Genomic DNA, 21517 nt, shown 5'->3' on the forward strand with positions numbered 1-21517 from the left:
TAATAATGGTCGGGGACAACACAAGTCAATTCAGGTCTGTGGACAACAGCTCTGCTTCCTCCATCTTTTAAGGCAGGTGCTGACTGCCCTTGAGACAAAGTAGGACTCTTCGGCCACCTGACCCCAACTCTGCAGCAGGAAAAACCCGTTCATGTCCCCGAAGGTTTTGCCCAACAGAACCACTTCTTGACTTTGTCCAGTGTAACTAACTAAACACCTGTTATCTGAGGAGGGCACTGGCTTGGTACGAGATAAAACCCACAGACTTTAAAAAGCCCTCTACATTGGACCTTCCTGTTTGCACAAGTACTTAATGATAATTCTAACCCATTGTAACATTCTGTTCCTCAACACCCCACGGTGCAAACTTACAAAGTGGGCACCAGAAGACACGATCTTCCAGGCAGCTAGAGAACAAACCTGGCAAAAAACCACAACTTCCAAAAATCTGTACCCAGTCACTAATTAATTTTGTTATCCTTAACTGTATGAGAGAATATTCTTCTCTAATAGTACGATTGTTCAAATAATAAGAGCAAATCTCAGAAATAGGAGGCAATATGCAGTTACATGAACACTTAACCCAGAGTATTAAACCACTCCTGGGTATCACAAGACAACCTTTTTTTTTTTTAACCAAAATTGTTTTCTATCTCCGTTACGAAAACCTTCAATAAAGGCATATCATGTGCGCAACTGGTGTATCTGGTTTAACATCATCTATTTCAAGCGACCCAGATGGTTCTAAGCAGATTTAGCTGGGTGTTGAAAACAAGGCTTCATATATAAATCAAAATTAAGTTACTAGAAAAATCAATCTTGCCAGTGTCCTGCATTCCTGAGGACCTTCCTTAGTGTGTTTCATGTTTCATTTCGACGTTTCACTGTAGTTTTCACATGCCAACCAAGGTGAAGTTGAGTTCATAACAAACTCAAACCCGTGACAGATTTCTGATTTCCTCTGAACCTAGGTATGAGGAACAATAAAACATTTCAGCACCGAATGGTCAGTTATTTGGTTTCACCCCCTGAGTATCTACTCCATGATGGCATTTCGTTCATGCTTTTCAAGATCTACTTATTACCAATCTAATGGGAATAGCTAAAGGAAATTAAAATGATTCCTCATAACGGTCTACATATTCCGAAGGTATTTACGACAGTCTCTTTAAAGACCTGGGAACAAGATGGAAGATCTTCAGACGCAGCTTCATGAAGTTTCTATTTAACAAATTTATGTGCCAAAATGGCTGTAAAGTCTGATGGGCTAGAAACAGTCCTTCAGTGGGTATTAGTGTGGAAATATGATGTAAATATGAGTCAGAAAGACTCATATTTAATATTAGTCAGAAAGGATCGCCATTAGTCTCAGAAGATCAGGTGTAGAATTTGGTGCGCAACGGATGACATGTGCTTGCTTAAAATACATAGTCTGTGGGGGCGCCTGGGGGGCTCAGTCAGTTGGGCATCCGACTTGGTTTCGGCTCAGGTCACCATCTCATGGTTTGTGGGTTCGAGCCCCCATCGGGCTTGGCACTGACAGTGCGGAACCTGCTTGGGATTCTGCCCCCCCCACCTCTGCCCCTCCCTGGCTAACACGTGTGCTTTCTCTCTCTGTCTCAAAATAAGTAAGTGACCTTAAAAAACAAAAAAAAAAAAACCCAACCAAACAAGAAAAACCCCCCAAAAAACCCACACAGTCCGTGTACAAGTAAGGGAGCACATGAAAGCAACGCTTTCAGTGCGTCAAAGGGAAAAAAACGCTTTTAAATCATGTCTGCTGGAAATCATTACGGAAACTTCTTTTCCATAAGGTCAGCCCCTATCATCCCGTTGCCCCATTTTTTTTTTTTTTAAAGACTAAAATACTAGCAGCGACTTTGTCCTTGTGGGTATTTATCGGCGCGATGATATCCAGGGATTTTAGAGAGAAATCCATTTGACAAAAACGATGGCTCTGAACCCGTGAGTGGAGACGATCCACCTGTTCCTTTTTCAGAGCTCTATCAAGTCATTCTCTTTACTAGGAAGGCAGTCAGTGCCCTGGAAAAAGTTAACACGCCACCTGCCAGGCCTGAACAGCTTACTAATCAATCACTTCTCTTCCGCAGAATCCAGCACAATGTTCGCACTTTACCTGCAAACACCATTCAGGGCTTACATTCACTATTCAGACATCTGGACGTCCTGTCCAGGAGGAGGTCTCATGCTGAATTCGTTGAATCTAAGACATTACCAGTTATAACACCAAAAAAGAAAAAAAAAGAAAAATGGTGCCAGTTATAACTGCAGAATGCCATCAACCCCAACATGCGTTTCATTTTTAGCGTTGCTGACATGGAAAAATCAGTGGCCACCTTAGACTTGACGAGATAGAGAAATGCCAGTTACAGCTGACATGTCGAGATCCTACTATGTGTAACCAGCACTATTCTGAAAGCTCTTCACGTTTAGTGCATTCAAGCTTCACAAGTACCGATGAGCAGGAACTGTTATGAAACCTATTTGTGGGAGCACTGAGAGGTGAAGTAACATGCCTTCGCCAGCTAAGCCAACTGGTCTTAACCCAACTGGTGTGATTCCAGCGCGTGCAGCCTGAATCCCTCCACCATTCTGCAGCTCTCCTGTTGGTTACTATTTTGGAGCGACAGGACAGGTGTCTGTCACGTCTTGGAGCCAAGATGTGCCAATCAAGATCCTCTACAGGTGAATGAGAGCCAAGGAAGGACTGGCTCCGAAACCAGAATTCCCAGCTTCCTTTAAAGAAGCTACTGGACAGAGGGTCCCAGGCTCCAGCCTGTGTTCAATCCCTCCTCGACCTTGGCAAAGTGAACACAAAGGTCCCAGGGACGGGTGACTTCTCAGCTTATGTCTGGGGATGCCCCATTCTGGAAGGTGGACAATGAGAAGAGACTACAGACATTGAAAACGCGAGAACTCAGCACTTTTCCACTGAAGAACTCCACCAACTTCTCTGCTGGCCGATCTCTGAGAGTCTTAACTCTGAAGTGGTTTTCATGAAGCGTAACTGAAGTTAAAGAGGCTAAAAGAATCACTGTTTATGGAGTATTTGACATGCATCTTCTCACCAAATCCTCCCAATGACTCCCTGAAGTGGGAAGGTTCAGGACAATGAAGCCCCATTATCACGGAGTGCCTGAGCCCCGCTTTGGACCCCGTTCGGTCCAAGGCTGGCGAGTTCTCTGAATCCAGTACATCATCCTTCTAAATGGGCCTGGCCAGCTGCTAGCTTTGGGCAGACTCCTAAAGTGTCCTCATCCAAAATGCTCCGAGACCCAAAGGTTGTTGGCCACCATCTGTTGTAAGCAATCCATTCACTGAGGTACCAACAATTGGGCTCAATAAACATAAACACAAAGCTCTAGGTAAATAAACAGGAAAGCTGTGCTTTATTTGTAAGTGAAGTGCACTGTTTTCCCACAGTAATTAGGTTTCGTATGTAGGGGGAAGAAAAGCCAAGCATTTGGGAAAACAACTGCAAATCAACGGGAACTGAGAATGGATCTCAGAAAACAGGAGCGGTTTGAGTTTCGTGGAACCGACGAGTTGGAAGAGTATTTTTTCTTCAAAACTCAAGATACAAACCTCCAGAAGAATACCAAGGATCCCATGACAAACAGCTACTACCCACCACTCAAAACGAACACGTGTAACCATTTTGTCACATTTGATTCTGAATCTGCCCCTCCTTTTCCTTTCTTTTCAAAGAAATGTCCACGTTTAAAGTTGAAATCTCTTCCCCTTCTACTTCAGGCTGACAGTTATTGTAAACTTGTGATGAACCTGATAAATTTTATATTTCATTTGGTATGTAAACGTATCCATAAACAGAATATGCTTAAGTGATTTTAATGGCTATCCATACTTAGGTTTGTATACTTCTTTGGGAGATTAGTTTTTCATACGGAGTGAGGTAGGGATCTAATTTTATTTTTCCATATGAATAGTCAATTGACTCAACTTCATTTTCTGAGAAAATGACCCAATTAATCTCCCTAATAATTTGAGTTGCTTTATCTACTATGTATCAAACTTCCCTCATCACCTTAGATCTACTCCTGTCTTTGTGCCAATACCATGCTCTTTTAATATGTTTTTGTTATCTGGTGGGATAAATCTCCTCTTCTTGTTCTTTGTTCAAAATTTGTTCTGGTTATTTTTAGACTTTTATTCCTCATTTCAATTTTACAATCAATTTATGACAATCCTGTTGGGATTTTGAATGGCATTACAATTAATTTGGAAGTTAATTTAGAAAATGACTTACTTCTTTATTGTCTTTAGTTTAGCCATCCAGGAACATGGAGCATTTATCATTTATTCACGTCTTTGTTATGTCCTTTTTTGTCTATGAAAGTTAGATTGCTCCCAGATACTTTAAAGATGTGTTGATATTACTCATGCTATCTGACCTTATTCAGCTTTAAATGAGTTTATGAGTGATTAAATGAGCAATTACTATTTAGCATGACAAGATAAAGGGAAGGAGGCACAAATAGGGTAGTATACAAACATCTAGAGAGGCACATAGCCTGGGCTCTAACCCTTAGCAGAAGGGTACACTTAGAAGGCTAGTCTAAATCATCTTATCTGCCCTTTCAAAATTTCAGGACACATCCCAGAGAGTGAAATTTCTCACAGTGAACCTAGGGTTTCTGCAGTTCAAAAAAATCTCCAATTCATAAATATCTTTTGAATGAATAGAATCAATGTTGATGCTAATAACAATAGTTCTGATTAGGCTCATATTTCCCCCTATTTCATTAATGAAATCAGGATATCATTGGAAAGAAAGAGGACTGAAAACTTGTTTTGTGGTACAAAAAAAAGAAAAACAGGGGGGCGGGGGAGAGGGGAAAATGGGTGATGGGCATCGAGGAGGGCATTTGTTGGGATGCGCACTGGGTGTTGTATATAAATGATGAATTATGGGAATCTACCCCTAAAACCAAGAGCACACTGTATACACTGTATGTTAGCCAACTTGACAATTTTATATATATATATATATATGTATATGTATATATATATATATATATATATATATATATACATACATACTACGGTGATGAGTCAAAGCATAGAAATAAAATCACATGGTATATGATTGATAAAACCCATACCACCTGGGTAAAAAAAAAAAAAGAAAGAAAAACAAAAGACTCATTGTGCAACCTTGAGTAAGTTTTTTGACATCTCATTGCAACATGTGAACAGTTCCTCAATTTTTAAAAGGCTTTTTTTAAAGAAAATAAAACCTATATAAATAAAATTTTATTTTTGGCTGTACCATGTGACAGTAAGATACATCGCATGACACTTCATTCCTGAATATGCCGGCACGTATCTCCCAAGAACAAAGAACAAGACATTCCATATATCCACAAAGCACAGACCACAGGCAAGAAATTTAAGATTGCCTCAATACTATACCATACTATTTACCTAATATATGGTCCATATTCAAATTTCCCCAAATGTCCCAAGAATATTTTTCCTTGTCCTCTGCGCTGGCCCACCCCCTGTTAATTCAGAATCCAATCAAAGATTGGGCCTTAAATTTAGTAGCTGGATTACTTTAGTCATTAATTGAGGGCAGTTCCCCAAGTTAACGACATGTTCTTTTAAAAAGTTTTGGCTAGTCGTTTTGTAGAATGTCTTTCAATTTGGGTTTGTCTGATTGTTTCCTCCTGATTGATCCAGGTTAAGCATTTCTGGCAAGAATCCACAGGTGATGTCGTGTTCTCAGTGTGTCACAATGGGAGGCACATTATGTCAGTGCGTCCTATTACTGGTGATGTAAAATTTGCTTACTTGATGGTATCCAATATATTTCTCTACTGTTTATAATTAATACAGAATCTTATAATGCTTTGAGACAGCATGAATTCCTGTTCCCCAATACTGTTTCCTTCCGTGGTTTTAGCATCCATTGATGACTCTTGCTTGAGCCAATTATTACTGTAATAGCTTAAACGGTCACCTAGACCTTGTAGTTGGTGTTGCTTTTCTAGCCCTGATTTCTGGTTTCCCAACCATGATTCAGCCTTGTCCCTTTGATTACGCTGCTTTTGACCAGTCTGGTTAACGGTCTTCCTAACCCTTAGAACTAACCACCAGGCCTTTTTGCATTTACCAGAGCATCTGCGAACCAAGCCTCGACAGAAAGCAAATATTGCTCTAAGCTATTGACTACTACTAATGATCATGAGCAGTATGTTCTAGCTCTGAATGCAGAGGTAACATGCATTCTGAGTACAACTTTGAGAATCAGAAAGCTAGTTGGATAGATGCTACTTTTGTTCACATGTCTTTTACATCCAGCTCTCAGATCACAAATTATACCACAAACAGCAAAGTTACCATCTTAAGGAATCAAACCTGACCTGTTTTCCATTGTCCTCAAAATGATACTGTTAGACATGGAGTGAGCAAGGACAGTGACTTTCCACGTCATGGACCACAGTGGATAATAATCCTTTGAAACCGCAAATGGGGGTATTTTGTGCAACCTTCTTTTTAGCATGTACTGTTATATTAGAGAAAATTACAGATTTCGTAGGTGGCTGGTTATAATAAGGTTAAAAAGAGAACCATAAAAGTTGAAGACATCAGAGATCACATCTAAAAATAAAGCAAATGCTTTTTACTTTCTATAAGACTCAATGAGAAGTCATTTAAGGAAAAGAAGATCAGCTTCAGAGACCTGTAAATATGGATTCTATAGTTCTCACTGGCCCCCTGCTTTGTAAATTGATTTTAGTAAATTTTGAAATCTGCAAACAAATTATTTTACTGTACATCCATCCATGTCATCCTCTTTATGTTAAAAATATGAAAGTAATGGGGCACCTGGGTGGCTCAGTTGGTTAAGCATCCAGTTCAAGTCATGATCTCACGGTTCGTGAGTTCGAGCCCCACATCGGGCTCGGCACTGACAGTGCGGAACCCGCTTGGGATTCTCTCTCTCCCTCTCAGAATAAATAAAATAAATAAAATAAACTTCAAAAAATACAAAAGTAATACTAATAATGAAACAAACTTCATAATGACTACTGCAATAATAAATGTTCAAGGGGCGCCTGGGTAGCTCAGTCAGTTAAGCGTCTGATTCTTGATTTTGGCTCAGGTCATGACCTCCCTCTTGGTTTGTGAGTTCAACCCCCCCCCCCCCCCCCCGTTGGGCTCCATGTTGACAGTGCAGAGCCTGCTTGGGATTCTTTCCCTCTCCCTCTCTCTGCCCCTCCTCTGCTTGTTCTCTCTCTCTCTCAAAATAAACAAATAAATTTCAAAAAAAGAATCCTCGATAAACAGAGTTATCCTTATGATAAAATTCCCTCTTTGTCAGTTGGTAACTATCAGTGGAAGCTATTTGTGGCCAAGAGGAGAACTTTTCTGGCCAACTCTCCACAGCAATGCAAGATAAGCAGTCAAAGCATTGAAATGTTTACTCAGTTCTCCAAAGAAGGCACCCACCCAGGAGAAGAAACTAGATTTCTCAGTTAACTAAATGAGATAATCTAATTCCCTAAAACCAAGCACAATTTAGTGATTGAAAATCAGTCTTTTTTTTTTTTAAGAGTTTATTTTTAAGTAATCTGGGCACCCGATGTGGGGATCGAACTCACAACTCTGAAATCAAGAGTCACATGATCCATCAACCAAGCCAGCCAGCTGCCTCGAAAATGAGTCTTTTTTTTCTTTTATTTATTTATTTTGAGAGACAGAGAGAGAGAAAAGGAGAGGGATGGGGGGGGAGAGAGAGAGAGAGAGAGAGAGAGAGAGAGAGAGAGAGAGAGAATCCCAAGCAGGCTCCATACTGTAAACACAGAACCCAATGTGGGGCTTGAGCTCACGAACTGTGAGATCGTGACCTGAGCTGAAATCAGGAGTGGGACGCTTCACCGACTGAGCCACCCACGCACCCCCCAAAAATGAGATAACCAAGAAGAGATAATAATAATCAGAAGCTGGACTTGAAAGCCAAGGTCCTTCTCAGGACCAGGGTGTTCTCCATCCTGGAGCACTGGAACTTTCATTTTGCTGTCACTTCTCTCCCTAGATAACTTTACTTATTTCTGTCTCTGGGTCATGACCTACACACCTCTCCGAACTCCAGATTCCTATATCCAACTCCTTACCTGCTGGTTCCAGTTGTAAGTCTCAATGGCACCTCAAACTGACTGTATCTCGGGTGAAACCCCTGCACTGTTCCCCCCGATGGCAATCAGGGTCAGGAGACAAAGCTGGATATCCTGAGGTCATACTTACGCCCCCCTCCTCTAATGCATCAAGTGCAAAAGCAAGTTGGTCTGTTTCCAAAATATATCTATCCTTCCTCTCTTTATCCATTGTCACATCTCCAGCCCAAGCCACCATTATCTTTGGTCTGGATGATTACGACCGCTTGCCAACTGTCCTCCCTCCTGCTCCCACTCTTGCTCTCCCTACCACATAGTCTCCATAGAACAGCCAGAGCAAACATTTAACAACATAAATGACATACAGCAACGTGGTCTCCTAAAGTGGATTCTGGAACCGAAAAAGGACATTAGTGGGAAAACTGGTGAAATCTGAATAAAGCCCACGGTTATGAGAAACGTAGCGGGTTTACGTAAGATGTTAACATTAGGGGAAGCTGGGTAAAGGGTATATGCAAACTCTGTCCTATCTTTGCAACTTTACTGTAAATTTAAGATTATTCCAAACCAAAAAGTTTATTTTATAAGCCCATAAATATCGTGTCTTGCCTTTGTTTAAAATACTTGCATAGCTTCCCACTGTGCTAAAATCCAAACTCTTTGCCATGGGCTCACAGGTCTTACGTCATCTAGCTTCCAATACTTTTTTTTTGTCGTTAGGTTTATTTATGTAAGTAATCCTAATGCAGGGCTTGAACTCATGACCCCGAGATCAAATGTCACATGCTCTTCTGATGAGCCAGCCAGGTGTTCCTCGATACTTAAAAAAAATTTGGGGGGGGGGGGGCGCCTGGGTGGCTCAGTCAGTTAAGCATCCGACTTCGGCTCGGGTCATGATCTCATGGTTCATGAGTTCGAGCCCTGCATCGGACTCCTCGCTGCCAGTGTGGAGCCTGCTTGGGATTCTTTCTGCCCCTCTTTCTGCCCCTCCCCTACTCACACTTCCTCAAAAATAAATAAAAACTTAAGAGAATAAAAAACAATTTACAAATTTCATTTCTGAACAGCTACTGCTCTGGCCACTGGTTTTCTGACAGTTCCTAGAACATATCAGGCTGTGTCAGGGGCTGTGTTAGTCCCTGTGGTAGTTTACTAGGGCTGCCTTAACAAAATATCACAGATGAGTGGCTTAAACAATGCAATCCGAAGCTACAAGTCCACAATCAAGGCGTTGGCAGGTTTAATTTCCTCTGAGACCTCTCCCCTCAGCCTACAGGTCGCCATATTTTTGCTGTGTCTTTATATGGTCTTTCCTCTGGACTGACACACCTCTGGTTTTGTGTGTCCCAGTTTCCTCTTCTGTAAGGACAACAGTCAGGTTGGATAAGGGCCCACCCTAATGGCCTCGTTTAACTTCATCAACCTCTGCAAAGCCTTATCGCCAAACACAGTCACATGCTGAGGTACTTCAACATAGGGGTCCTGGGAGGACACAATTCCGCCTACAACAGTCTCCTTTCCCGGACGACCCTTCAGACGGTTGGCTCCTTCCATGCTCACGTGGCACCTGGACCTGTCACCTCTTCCGAGAGGCATTTCCTGACCACCTGGCTTCGAGCCGAGCACCTCCCCCCACCTCTCCACCACATTTATTGCCTTCTTTGCATTTACTACAGCTGGAATCCTTTGTTTACCTGCTTGTTCATCTGTTTTGGCCTACTCCAGGAATGGTGGAGGCCTTGTCGGTCTTATTGCTGTCTCCTCACTGCTGGTTATAACGCCCAGCACATTAGTACTCGACGCTTGTTGACTAAGAAGTAGCTTATTGACAATTCAGACAAAAGCAGGGCCTTGCTAGGAAATCATTAACGGGAGTTAATGCCAAGGTATGACCGTAACAGAAAAAAACTAATATTTTCACAGCACTCTACAGTTTATGAAGTGTTTCCAGGTAAATGAACCTGTATGAATCCTTGTGATGCAAGCATTATTTACTCTCCTTTCTCGATAAAGAAACCAACACTCCATTGCTTAAGGTCACGAAGCTGGGACTTCAATACTGATCTGTTTGTTTCACAAGGGATGACTTTGTGTTCTCTGATTATAACACAGCTGAACCAGAAACTAAATAGATTCACATGCCACTTTTAGGCAACCTCCAAGGAGAGCTCTGTGAAGGACACAGACTCATTCTTCCAGGAACTAAGCTGGACATTCTTTCCACCTGATCAGAGGAGTCTTTTTGCTGAGGAATAATGGCTAAACAAGAATAAATACGGTGCCCTAAGGCCCTTTTACTGTGTGTGTGGGTGGTGCTGATGGTTACATAAACACGCTTTTTGTAAACTGTTCTGTTTCCTGCGGTATGAAGAAGCGAAGAAATTGGGAGAACCCGATTTCCTAAGCGTTCACAGTTGGTTTTAAATAGCGCTTAATATTTCCTTTAAAATCTATACTTCTCAGCTTGGACACACCTTGGATTCACCTGGGGGAGCTTTACAAATCCCAATGCCCAGACCCCATTCCAGACAAATGAAATCAGACTCGTGGAGGGATGGGACAGTGGCATCAGTGAGTGCTAAAACTTCCCAAGTGACTTTAATGCGTGGCCACCACTGACGACCATTGGTCTAGACTTCAAATGGGGTGGCGGGGAGGGGTTGCATATCTTACCCCCAAGAGAACATATCAGGTTTAATTGGAGGATGGATAGAGTCTCTAAAACTGCAGACACTCCTGATGGGAGACTTTGGCATTCCTAGAGGGCTCATGTTCTATGCTTCATGTGTCTTACCTGCCTTAACCCAGTCTGCACCCAGGACCAATAAAATCAGAAACCCAGAGGGATGGAACTCAGCCATGAGCTGTTGTTCAAACTTCTCAGGTGACTCCAGTGTGCGGCTAAGGTTGAGAGCCACTGCTTTATTTTTTTTTTTTATTTTTTTTTTCAACGTTTATTTATTTTTGGGACAGAGAGAGACAGAGCATGAACGGGGGAGGGGCAAAGAGAGAGGGAGACACAGAATCGGAAGCAGGCTCCAGGCTCTGGGCCATCATCAGCCCAGAGCCCGACGCGGGGCTCGAACTCACCGACCGCGAGATCGTGACCTGGCTGAAGTCGGACGCTTAACCGACTGCGCCACCCAGGCGCCCCGAGAGCCACTGCTTTAAATGGTGCTGACTTTGTCTGGAAGAGGAAGTAAAGGCACGGCGGCTGGCTCCCCATTAACCCCACTGAGCCACCGTCGCCCGGCGGCAGCTACACAGGGACTCTCCCAGACCTAGATTTATGGCCTCGGACAAACAACAGATCCCTACCCTGGCGTGGTGCTGGCCTCCCCAGCGCTAATTAAAACCTAAATAAGTCTCATCATTATGCGCATAAAATAAATGGGCCTCAATTTAAGACAACTTTCCCACTGTGCCCCGGTGAATGTAATCACAACTTACGGGGTTTTCACAATCATCAATATACGCGTTTTATTTTAACAAGAAGGAGAAGATATTTATAGCTAGTCATCCCACTACTTTTTTTTTTTTACTAGATAGCGGGACACGTAAAAAAAAATTACTTGCACGGTAATTGATAATGGGATAGCAACATGTACTCTATTCAATCACTCATCAATATGATTATCACTGGCGTCTTTCAATTTAATTATTGCTTCTTATCGTCTGTCATCAATTTCATTAAGTTTTTGGCAGGTAGGGGAGGAAACAGGGTACAGATAGCAATATGAAGGATGGAACGATAAGACTATACGCTCAGAAGATGCAAAGAAATACACTGAGTTTATTAAATGATTTGGCAAAGCAGTGAGACCAGAGAAAGAGCCCACGACTCTGCTACTTTCTCTAGCAACTAGCTATGCCTCCCACCAACAACTCCGTTCGGCTCCCCGGACAGAAAAAGGACATGTCAGCGCACACCATCTGCTGAAGGCTCTAGCTTTGAACCCCTGGACAAAGCTATCCTTTAACAGTTTAAGTATTATTACATAAATATGTATTTGTCACGTTCTGATTTTGAAGCATTAACAAGTGTGAATGAAAACCAATGAAGTCTTCCTTTGCCGCCTCCCTGGGACCAACCTTGAAGCAGCTGGCGACCAACAGCTGCTGTTGAATATGGAAATCGGAGGAAGGCGAACGGGCAAAGAAGTCTAATCAGGCCAGGGTTGGCCTGTCTGGTCTAAAGCAAGACCTGGGGATCTATGGAGTGGAGCCAGGCAGAGGCTGGGGTGGGAGCTTAGACAAGTTGGGCGCCATGACAGAGAGATGAAGCCCAGGACCCCACGGGCAGTCAGCAAGCTGGGGAGGAGGCGGCAATCCAGGGGACAACAGCTGGCATTTCTCCTGGAGGCAGCAAACTGTGCTGACAAGGACTGCATGCGAGTGCCCGGGGGCTTAGCGCTTCTCTTGTGGACCGGCCCAGGTCTCCGAGGGCAAGGACAGAGGATGCTGATGCCAACCCCGGGTCCTGACTTTAGTGTGGCTAACCTGGGATTTCACAGTCCTACCAGAGTAGTGAAAGGAACTCAGCACCTACCACAAAGGGATACGAGATAATAAAATGACAACCATGGACATTCTTTTTGACTGTTTGAATTCAGCAGAGAGAATAAACCAGAAGATCACGCTGGTCCTATCAACCCATGGGGATCATGGTGAGCCTGCGCATGCCCTCACGCCTCTCCGAATGGCGCAGGTACAATCTGCTCATGAGGACAGAGCCATAGAGGAAAAGAGAAAGCAGGAGAATTTGTTTGTAAAGACTGAAAGATATTTGAAAACATTTATCCCCCACCCTATTTTCAGATTGTGCTGCTTAAAGCAGTGCAGGCACGTCTGCTCTGTATCACCCGTTTCCTGATGGTCCTCAGCCACAAGGAAACATCAAAAAGGTCGAGCCCATTTCAAGTACACTTAAGTGTGGAATACAGTGCAGCCATTAAAAATGATACAGGGAAGGGGCGCCTGGGTGGCTCAGTCAGTTCAGCGTCTGACTTCGGCCCAGGTCACGATCTCACGGTTCACGGGTTCGAGCCCCGCATTGGGCTCTGTGCTGACAGGTCAGAGCCTGGAGCCTGCTTCGGATTCTGTGTCTTCCTCTCTCTCTGCCCCTACCCCGCTCATGCTCGCTTGCTCTCTCTCTCTCTCAAAAATAAGTAAACATTAAAAAAAATTTTTTTTAAATCATATAGGGAAGGATACATCACGACATGTTAAAAACAGTCTACTGAGTGATTCAATATTGGGGGAATTGGTCAAAAAATAAATTTATTAATGGTCTGCAACATGAACATGAAGTGCTATCAGCAGTAATCTCTAAATTACAGAAAAATTACTGGCTTTTCTTTTCCTTTTTTGGGGGGTACCCTTTTGCATTTTCCAGGTTTTAATAACCATGTATTAATTTTCCAATCAGAAAAGTCATTATTGGGAGTGGCTCAGTTGGTTAAGCATCCGACTTCAGCTCAGGTCGTGATCCTGCGGTTTGTGAGCTTGAGCCCCAAGTCGGGCTCTGTGCTGACAGCTCAGAGTCTGGAGCCTACTTTGGATTCTGTGTCTCCCTCTCTCTCTGCCCTTCCCCTCCTCACACTCTGTCTCTCTGTCTCTCTCTCTCTCTCTCAAAAATAAATAAACATTAAAAAAAAAAAAAGAGAGAGAGAGAGAAAAGTCATTATTTTACCAAGGGTTCAAGTTTAAGTACGATGTAACATTATTTTAGACATTGAGGTTTTAATGTAGTTGGCCACCACAGCACCTTTTATTTCAGGCTGCTGACAGGGATATGGTCCCAAACTTTTCCCTTGAGGTTACCAACCACCAAGGGACGCTAACCATTGGAGATCCTGAACTTATGGGGGGAGGGTACCCCAGCCAGTGGCATTCCTCTCTCCTCTGGAAAGTTCCAGGAATTCTGGAGAGGGCATTTGGCTGGGACAGATGGTGAGATCTATCAAGTGGTCAAATTCTGAGATCTGCTGGGTGCTGTTCTGATGTGAGTCCCTCCAACCAGGGGTGAGCAAGAGCAAACATTTTTCAAGTAGTAAATAGTTTAGGTTTTATGGGCCACATGAGCTCTGTTGCAATTATAAAACTCTGCCGTTGTAGCATGAAAGCAGCTTAGATGATACACAAATGAGTGAGCGTGTGGTTGTGTTCCAATAAAACTTTATTGACAAAAAAGGTAGTTTGCTGACCCCTGATAAACTCCAGGTTTCTTAACTTAGTTCAGGAAGCTGAAGTGACCTGGTACAAGCCAAGTCAGTCCCTGCAAATATAGTAATATCCCCTTGTCCGCATGTCGCGTTCCGCGGTTTCGGTTACCCACGGTCACCCGTGGTCTAGAAGCAGATGAACCTCCCTCCATCGGACCTGTCACCAAAAGGTCAATAGCGGCCTAATGGTTACGTCACTGCCTACATCATTCAACTCGCTTCATCTCATCACGTACGCATTTTATCACCTCACATCATCACAAAAAGGCTGAGAACAATCAGATATTTTGAGAGAGAGAGAGAGAGAGAGAGAGATCATATTCATATAATAAGTTATTATTAGCTTTAGTAAAAGCTAAAGAATATTGTTATATTGTTCTATTTTATGACTGCGGCTGTTGATTTCTTATTTGTGCCTAATTTATAAATTAAACTTTATAATGGGTACATATATGTAAGAAAAAACACGTATATACACAGTTCGGTATTATCTGTGGTTTCAGGCATCCCCTGGGGGTCTTGGAATGGATTTTTCCTCTCCAGCGATGGGGGGGACAACTGTACAGGGCTCATTACGGAATGCTGCCCTGTCAGCTCTTTCCACTCTCAGGGCTTAGCAGTGGTGGCTCTCTACACTGAAGGAAGGGAAGCCCATTATTGTGCTTATATTTTAAATTATTCACTCTGTTGGTTTTTCCCCCAGCTAAACTAGGAGTACCTGACGTTTGAGAATCGAGCCTGCATTTTTTTTAATACCATGCATACAATTCATACAGTGACATGTAAATAGAAGGTGCTTGATACGCCCTTGCTGAAGACTGAGTGAATAAATGAGTTTCCTCCCACCCCAAGCTGGTGTGAAAGGTAGTTCTTGAGTGACGCCCCTTGGGAACCACTCACGCTCTGTCCGGGCAGATTCCACCTTGAAAGGGCAAGCAAGCTGTGTTCCCCACAAATACACCTACACCTTCTAGAAGAATTTGTTACTGCCACAGGCAGGAACTTTCTAGAAGATATTTCTAGAAGATATCAATGTAAAGAGCCATAGAGTAGGCCTGGCCAACGTTGTTCTTTCTAAAGGGTTTCTTAGTTCTTTTCAGTGACTGTTTTCACATGAATAAAAGATTTCAAGTTGCTGATGCTTAGGAGTCCTTACATCTTGCCTCGTGGCACTTCGTTACCTCCACAACTTCCTGCATCCTGTTTTGCATTCCCTTGGCAGTGTCAAGGCACCACAGGGATCACCTAGTCAGGAAACTCTCTCTTGACCGTTATGACCCGGTCTCAGTCTTCATCATTCTCCACAAATGCAAAACACGTAAATGACGTAGAAGAAGACGTGTAGCTTCTCGATCCAGGCTCTTCCCTGAGTGGATCCTGATGGAACCCATAGCCCAATCTCAGGGTGAGGCTCTCGACAGGTCAAAACATCCACTCCCCAAGAGAAGGCAATTCAAAATTATATTGCCCCAACAGAAAGAGGCTGGCGTAAATGCTAGGTCAGAAGATGGATTCTCAGCAATACTAATCAACTTCATGGCTGAGATCTAGTAAGAGTCAGAATGTCCCACAAGGTAAGTATTTTGCAGGAGGGGCAAACTGATTTTAATGTGGGATATGTGTGTATATATGTGAATATAAGCATAGTCCCGAAAAAATATACAGCATGCGCACATATATTTGCTTGCATTCATTTTTCTAGGTAAATGTGAACAGTCACTGAGAAGACGTATGCTCAATCCAATGACCAGAAACCGAATCCTGGAGTTCAAGGTCCCCACCGTCCCCCTCAAATGCCAGTGACAACCACTCCAGGCCACAGAGATTTCCGCACGGAGGCCCATGGAAAGTACATAAAGATGGGAAGAAAGGCGGGACTGCAAAGTAATTCCAGGGAGAAATCCCAGGGAAATGGCCCCAGAAAGCAAATGCCAGAACTTGTCTGGGGTCCTAGGTACAGATCCTCCTGCTGGGTGCTGGGCCTGGCCACCCAAGGGGCTGTGAAAAGCGCCGCGACTCTGAGAGCCCAGCGGATGAGGGCACGGTACAAAATGGGGGTTCTACAAATGTCCACTGATGGATAAAGAAGATGTGGTGTATATATATACAATGGAGTATTACTCGGCAATCAAAAAGAATGAAATCCTGCCATTTGCAACAATGTGGATGGAACTGGAGGGTATTACGCTAAGTGAAACAAGTCAGTCAGAGGAGGACAGATACCTTGTTTTCACTCATGTGGAATTTGAGAAACTTAAGACATAGGGGAAGGGAAGGAAAAATAAGTTACAAACAGAGAGGGGGCAAACCACAAGAGACGTTTAAACAGAGAACAAACTGAGGGTTAATGGGGGTAGGGGGTGGGGGGGCAGGGAAAATGGGTGATGGGCATTGAGGGGGGCACCTGTTGGGATGAGCCCTGGGTGTTGTATGTAAGCGAAGAATCATGGGAATCTACCCCCAAAACCAAGAGCACACTGTATACACAGTATGTTAGCTAACTTGACAATAAATTATCAAAAAAAACCCCAAAACCATGGGGGCTCTACTCACGCGGTCGTTGCTTCCTTTGTTGTCTTCATACTTGGTTTCTATATGAATGGAGAATTTTGGCAGAAAGGAACACTACGGGAAAAAAAAGGAAAGTTTCATTAGCATACCATTCTTCCTCTCTTTACACCCTCAGTACGGCCGCCAGATGCTCTCCTGACCATCACGTCGGGAGCACCATTCTCGATCAGCAATGTTAAGATACTAGGTCAACATCCAAATTCGGACAGAAAAGCCGCCCTTGGCAACATGAACACAATCGCATCCAGAAGCCAGGCCGGAGAGAATGACCAAGCAATGGAAGGCACGTTGTCCATTTCCAGAAAGAATACGTTCTGTCAGTCCTACCACAGGCTTTAGAAAAGCGAACCCCTGAAACAGAGGCAGGTCCGGTCCCGGGGTGCTGACCTCTGCGGCGAGAAGCTGTCACTGCTGGGGACCCAGCCTTCACCTTCACGTAAGTATTCCCATAAAGTAAGGGAGGTAATTAGTATGGGAGAGCTTTAAGATAACAGATTACCGAAGTCAGACACACCTGGCTTTTCGTTTCGAATTTATGACTGGATAGCTATGTGAGTTTGGACAAGTCATTTAATTTTTCTGAGCCGCGGCAGTATTAATATGGGCATAATAACTATTACCCAGGAGTGACTTTTTGAGGGTTAAGTCATCACGTGTGTAAGTCGTGTAAGTGCCGGGCGCAGAGGAGGCATTCAGCAAATGACAGCAATTGGCTGCGGTAAGCTTGATGTAAAAGGCAGCCCCCCTTTTTGCCAGCACGAGGGGGAAAAACCCCCAAACACTCTGCCCTACCATCCCCGTCTCACTGAACCACATTGTGTGCATTAAGTGGACTTCAAGGGTTAAGGTGGCTTGAGAAGAGGCTTTTGATGGATGTTGATGTAACCTCCCTCCTGCTGCCACTGAGCTGGCCAGTGACTTCCTCGGCCACCAGAGATGGGACTGAAGGCCTAATAGGTAAAATGACCCGGCAACTCCACTGGGAGCTGCAGGTGTCGGAGAAATGAGACGTCTGCCGACAGGCTCACAATCCTGAGTCTGGCTTTCATTTATTTACCCCACGTGCACAGAGCACATATTCTCTATATCAGGCACCAGTCTAGGTATGTCCAAGTGCTCGTTCATTTATTCCTCCTAACTATGCCATGAAGTAGATACTACTGTTATCAGCCCTGCTTTAGAGACGACGGAATGGAGGCAAAGAGAGGTTAAGTAAACGGCCCGTGATCACACAGCTCGTCAACAGTAGCATCAAGATAGCAAGGCTAGTAGCCTGGTCCCAGTGTCCTTGCTTTTCATCACCCCTGCCCCCAAGCTGGTTCTCAAAGTGGGGTCTCCACACCTGTAGCAGTACCTGTCAGAAATGCCGATTCTTGGGCCCAACCCCGTACCCACTGAATCAGAAACTCCAGGGAAGGTGCCCGGGGAATCTGTTTCACAAGCCATCCAGGGGGTGCAGATGTGGGCTTGCACTGGAAAACCACCTCATTACCCCGTGCACGGGGAGAAAACAGTGCATTATCTAAAATCCATTAGTCCCCAATCCCTCACCCCACGTGCTTCATCCCCCCAAGTCCAGGATCCCCTTTCAGCCTAGCTGAGAACCCCGGTGGCATGTGTACAGGAAGGCAGAGGCCTTGGACGTGCCATTGATAATTCTGACATCACGTGACTGTGTGCATTCGGCGTTCATCTGTCTCAATCCAAGTGAAACAAGCAAACTGAACCGTGACTAAGGAAACACAGAAACAATCAATCCCAGTAATTGCCTTTATGGAGAATGAGGCTCTGAGATTATTCATTAACACCTTCTTTGCTGTCTCCTCTCAAATCTCTCACTCCACAGTTGCTGCCCTCACACCCTCAGTCCCTGGGGGTTCCAAGGAGGGGCTGCTCCTCATGAATCGAGGCCCTGGAGGAATCGGAGCGGCTCAGACCCCATGGCAGAGCTCTTGACATGTGAACCTGGAGAGATGCACCTGCCAAGACCCTTTTAAAAATGTCAAGCCTTCCGGCAAACTGATCGGTCCTTTTTAACCCATAATTCATCTGAGAATCAACTTAATGTGTGCACAGGGCCAGATGGCGAGAGAACAGAGCCGTCTTGGGTGGGGAGCTGGGTCCGGGTGCATCAGAGTGGAACCCCACGAGGAGTTTTTATCGGTTGAAACTCTAAACCACTTAACTAAGGTCAAACAAATGAATCCGGGTATTCAACCCAAATATGAAATGCAAACCTCTTATGCAAATTAGCAGATGCTGTTATTTTTGAGTCAAGGGCTTAGGTTATTTTCATATCAGAATGGCAATCTTGCCAGAGGCAGGGAGCACACCTGGCTCTGGCGAGGCAGCGGGGAAAACCCGGATCGGACAGGTCAACTCTGGGCTGGTCAAGGTCTTCCCCTATAGCACCGGTTCGGGACTGATAATCTCCAGGGGCTATCCGATGGCTGGTTCTCAGAGCCCCAGAGGCTGGTGTCTCAGACTCTGAATGTGGAGGATCTCTGGCCTGGGGCATTTCCAGAAAGATCACTAAAAACTTTCCGGCTAGAAGTCTATCTCGAGATCGAGTTCTGCTTGCCCTACACAGGTTAACTTCCCTAAAGACCGAGCCCACTAATCCTGGTAGAGCCTCGGTGATTAAGCAAGGTTCTTCTTTCTCCCTGGCCGGCTTCCTGTTGTGTCTCACTACTGAGGTTGTCATAAATCCCTTCCCTTCTCTAGACCACCCAGGTCTAGAGAAGTCTGCGGGCTTCCCTCTTCCTCCCTCGCAACTAGTAATTTTGATTCATAGTTTAACGAGGCCATGTGATAGAAACACCAACAACTTCCCTCTCCTCCACTGCTAATCTGCTTATTTCTATACGCTGCTTCTTATTCCTTGTGAATCAGACAAAGATGTTGCTTTCTGTATTCCAGTGGAAAATAACGTAACGAGAAGGACTGAGGCAGTGAGGGCAGCAGACCCAGGCTCAAATCTGAGATGTATGGATTTGAGCAAAGTATTTTGGCATTCCCGGCCTCAGTTTCCTCGCAACAGAAGGGAGACCACCCTTCTCCACTCTGTAGGAGTGTTGAGAAGATCACTGACATCATTCCAGTAACCCCCAGCACGGTGCCTGGCACATAGCAGGTGCACAGCAAAAAATTTTAAGTCTCTTCCCTGGAAACTTGTTCCGTCGATTACTTGCATCTTCTCCCTGCTTCCTTCCTGCAGCCTAAAAATATCATGAAAGGTGTCATCTTCCTTAAAAACTAGTGTCAAAGTACCCTTGGTGATGTTCCTTCCTTCATCCACAATTAATTCCATTTCCCTTTGTCTCCCCATCAAACTCTATTAAAAAGTAGCCCATGCTCTGCTGTTTTTTCGCCTCTCACCTCTTCTCAACCAGAGCAACAGGGTATGGAAACAACTGAGAGTCAAAGAATTTTCAAACAAACATCGCTTCCCTGTCGTCCACACCCTGAGGAACTCTCTATCCTGTTCGGTAGGAGTCCAGAATTCCACCTTTCTGGAAAGCGGTTCCTTCTCTGCCTTCCGTTCCCTCCCCCACCCCTTCAATGGAGGGGTCCCCTAGGATTTTGTCCTCTGCCCTATTTTCTTGCACCAAACCCTCTCCCCTGGGGAATCTCATCTGCCCCTCACTTTTCCTAGACCATGTTATCTGGCTGCCTCCCAAGCTGACGTCTAACTCCACCTGCTTTTCTCACGTATGCAGCTCCCCGCCGGCCATCCCCAGCAAGGGTCCAAACTGAAAGGTCCATACTGAATTAGAATGTTCCCTGCACTGTATGAGATTCCTGGGGCTGCCGTAGCAAATTGGTACAGGCAGGGTAGTATAACGCAGCAGTTTACCTGCTCAGTTCTGGAGCCCAGAAGTCTGAAATCAAGGTGTTGGCAATGCTGCCCTCCCTCGGAAGGCTCCAGGGAGAACCCTTCCCTGCCTCTTCCAGCTTCTGGTGGCCCCAGGGGCTCCCTGGTTTGTGGTTGTCTCCCTCCAGTCTCTACCGGTGTCTTCACATCACCTTCTTCTCTCTGGGAGTCCTCTCCTTTTCTTATAAGACACCAGTTACTAGATTCAGGCCATCTTAAATCTAGTGTGATTTCATCTTGCACCTTGAGGTCCTTAACTAATTATATCTGCCAAGAACCTATTTCCAAAAAGGTCACGTTCTGAGGTTCCAGTGGACACGAATTTTGAGGGGACACCATTCAATCTACTACTCTCACCCATCATGGCCAGTGAACCCCCAAATCCTGCTGGCTCAGCTTCCCCCCTTAAAGGCAAGACCTAGAGTCTTCTATATCCGATCCTAATTTTCTTTATATCTCTGTCCTGTATTCCTCCCATAGTCCACCACAGAAGAGTGCTCGCCACTCCCTGGAACACTTCTGGCTGCCATGTTTTGTTTTTTGTTTTTGTTTTTGTTTTTTTCCTGCCTACAGTTCCCTCAGCCTGAAGTCTCCTACACAGCCCATCTCAAATCCCATGTCAGAATGTTGACCCCATGTGTGCGGGTAGCGTTCTGTTTGTACCTGTGTCATAGCACTTATCTCCT

The 21517-nt window shown here is 44.5% G+C and overlaps 1 protein-coding gene across 5 annotated transcripts in view; it reads right to left on the reverse strand.

Annotated features, from left to right (window-relative positions):
- Nucleotides 1–21517, reverse strand: part of PITPNC1 (phosphatidylinositol transfer protein cytoplasmic 1) — a 259205-nt gene that overhangs the window by 75699 nt on the left and 161989 nt on the right. For all 5 annotated transcript variants that reach the window (XM_030295114.2, XM_030295112.1, XM_030295111.1 and 2 more), the window contains exon 5: nt 16940–17011. In XM_030295114.2, coding sequence (XP_030150974.1) covers nt 16940–17011 — 72 coding nt within the window. The remainder of the gene's footprint in view (nt 1–16939; nt 17012–21517) is intronic.

Source organism: Lynx canadensis, chromosome E1 (assembly GCF_007474595.2).
Source record: "Lynx canadensis isolate LIC74 chromosome E1, mLynCan4.pri.v2, whole genome shotgun sequence".
In the NCBI taxonomy this organism is placed as follows: domain Eukaryota; kingdom Metazoa; phylum Chordata; class Mammalia; order Carnivora; family Felidae; genus Lynx; species Lynx canadensis.